The 2690-nt window shown below is 53.9% G+C and overlaps 1 protein-coding gene across 1 annotated transcript in view; it reads right to left on the bottom strand.

Moving 5' to 3' along the window:
- CDH22 (cadherin 22, type 2) overlaps window positions 1-2690 on the bottom strand; it is a 27199-nt gene that overhangs the window by 23144 nt on the left and 1365 nt on the right. The window contains exon 3 of the mRNA XM_011983832.1: window positions 2176-2312. Within this exon, the coding sequence (XP_011839222.1) occupies window positions 2176-2312 (137 nt within the window). The remainder of the gene's footprint in view (window positions 1-2175; window positions 2313-2690) is intronic.

Raw genomic sequence — 2690 nt, 5'->3', positions numbered from 1 at the left:
TCAGGAAAATGGGTGCTAATCATGCTACAGATCATAATTCAATAAAGTATGTGCTAGAAAGCATCTAGGCCAGGTTATATATATATATATATATAGTAAAAATTGTAAAATGTTTGTGGAGGAGTACCCCTCCCCTGATTCTCTCTCCTGTGAAGTGGCAGCCTTACAGGCTTTGTATGCTATTCTAGCTGCTTTCTGAAAGAGACCCACTGGGTAGAAACACAATGCTTAACCCAAGAGGAGACTATTGCTGGTGGTGGGACATTGGGCTGGTGATAGGCTGGTGGCGGGGGGTGAGGGGGCGTGTATCTGTGGGTAGGGAGAGGAGGCATCCCTGCCCAGCATCCAGGCCAGTCCTCCCTGGCTCCGTCTGCAGCCCAGAGCCTCAGTTGCTACCCAGGGAGCAGGTTTGAGGAGGCAAGGAGGGGGAGCTCTCTTCCCCCAAGTCCAGCCGCCACTTCCTCTCCAGCCACCTTTGTTATCTCCCTTTCATGCCGTGGAGGAGTGGATTCAAAGGCTCCAGAGCAGCAGGCACTGAGGTCTGAGCCAGCTTTGTATTTCCTTTTAAACTGCAGTTGAAAGAGACGAAGGGAACTTCAGCCTAGGGACTTCCTCGGCCCCAGAATGGGCCAGTGGGGCCTGGGAAATGGGGGGATGGCAGCTAGGGGAGGAGGAAGAGGGCTGGCAGGAGGAGCTTGGGGCAGGAGAGGCCTGGGGCAGAGAGGCCTGGGGTCCTGATGGGCAGAGGCAAGTTTGAATGTTGCCTACCCACCTGCAGCTCAGAGACTCAACTATATTCCTGTTGTCATGATTGCTTACTGGTGGCTCTGTTGATGCCTGAGACCTTGAGGGCTGACGGGGTAGAGAAGCTGGGAGATCAGGTGGAGGCCACGGCAGTGGCAGTGTTGCTCTGGGCATGGAGGAAGTCTGAAGGCACTTCCCCTGGCCCCTCTCCCGGTGCTCTCAGCTCCTCACCTCCACAGCCTTACTTACCTGGATGCCATGTCTCAGGGTTCTTTTTCTCTCTCTACCAACTCACGTTTCTCCCTAGCTGCACCAAACAGACAGACAGACACACACACATGCGCGCACACACACACACACACGTACACGTACTCTTCCAGAAACTCAGGGCAAGCACCCTGAAGTCATCCTTGACACGTCTCCATCTCTCCCCAGGACATCAGCCCATGAGCAGGTCCCACTGGCTCTATCTTCAGCCCGTATCCCAAAGCCAGCCACTTCTCCCCTCCTTCTCACCTCTTCTGTAGCTACTACCCTGGGCCATGCCATGGTGCTATCTCCTAAGCACTATTGCTTTCGGCTTCTAGCTAAGCCCCCGTTTTCCCCTCAGGCTCCAGGCTCTTCTCAATGCAGCTGCCAGAGGTACCCTGACTGAGAACATCCCTCCTGTCTCCAAACGCCTCCAATGACTCCAAATTCATTTGGAGTAAAGTCCAAAGACCCTCCAGTGACTCTGGCTGACCATGCTGCCCCTCATCAACCACACTGGCCTCTTTGCTGTTCCTCCAACATGTTTGGCAAATTACACCGCAGGGCCTTTGCACTGGCTGTTCCCCCTGCTTGGAATGCTCTTCCTCCAGATGTCAGCATGACTTTCCCACCTTTTGAGGTCTTTGTTGAAATGTCTTTTCCTCATCTCTTAGATGTTCCCCTAAGAGAAGCAATGCCCCTCCTCCTCCCAGTTCCATTTCCCAGCCTCCTTCTTTCCTTGTTTCTTCTTAGCACTTAGCAACACTTGACATAGTATGTCCGTGCTTTCTGTCTGTTTGTTGATAGTCTCGTTCTCTCTATGAGGACAGGACCTTTTCTGTCTTGTTCAAGGCTGGATCCCCAGCCCCTAAAACAGGGCTTGGCATGTAGCAGGTGCTCAATAAATGATGAGAGAAGAAAGCCTAGCTTGAGACTAGCCCTATCCGCTTGACTTGGAACCCCGCTGGATCTTTGCTCTCACCCATCAGCTTTTGCCCTCACCTTCACCCCTGTGAGATCTTTGTCTAGTTTCTTTGCCCCGCCCCCAACCTTTGGCGCCTCCCCCGTGGGCTTTGACTGACAGTGCCGCCTCGGCTCTGCCCCCAGCCCTTGGCCCCTCCCCTCAGCTTTTGCTCCTCGGCCCCATATTTGCCCTTGGAGGGGGCGCGACGCCCAGCTCACCCGCCTCCATGGCCAGCACCGTGATGTTGTGCCAGCCGGCTGTCTCGCGGTCCAGCCCCTTGCCAGTCACGATGGCGCCTGTGTCCGCATCGATATCGAAGATCTGGTCCAAATCTGATTCGCGGTCAATGGCGTACCTGCGAGGGGCAGGGCGGGGCTGATTGAAGGTGCCCCAGTGCCAAATGGAGCCCATGCCCTTGTCCCCACACCCAACTCCAAGAGAGGGAGCGCCTGCCTGGGACACACACAAGGTGCAGAGAAGCCCCTTGCGACCGAGGAGGAGCGGGAAGCAACTGGGTTTGCATCTTAGTTGCACGGTGAACTGCTGTGACCATGGGCAGCCCTCAACCTTTCTGAGCCTCAGTTTCTTCAATTGGAATGCAGCTAATTGTACCCACAGTTGTCGTGAGGGCTGGAAGCTGGCAAAGACTCACTGATTCTTTCTTTCTTTCTTTCTTTCTTTCTTTCTTTCTTTCTTTCTTTCTTTCTTTCTTTCTTTCTTTCTTTCTTTCTTT

Source organism: Mandrillus leucophaeus, unplaced genomic scaffold, assembly GCF_000951045.1.
Source record: "Mandrillus leucophaeus isolate KB7577 unplaced genomic scaffold, Mleu.le_1.0 Scaffold255, whole genome shotgun sequence".
NCBI classification, from domain to species: Eukaryota; Metazoa; Chordata; class Mammalia; order Primates; family Cercopithecidae; genus Mandrillus; species Mandrillus leucophaeus.
This window is presented reverse-complemented; position numbering and strand designations above follow the sequence as displayed.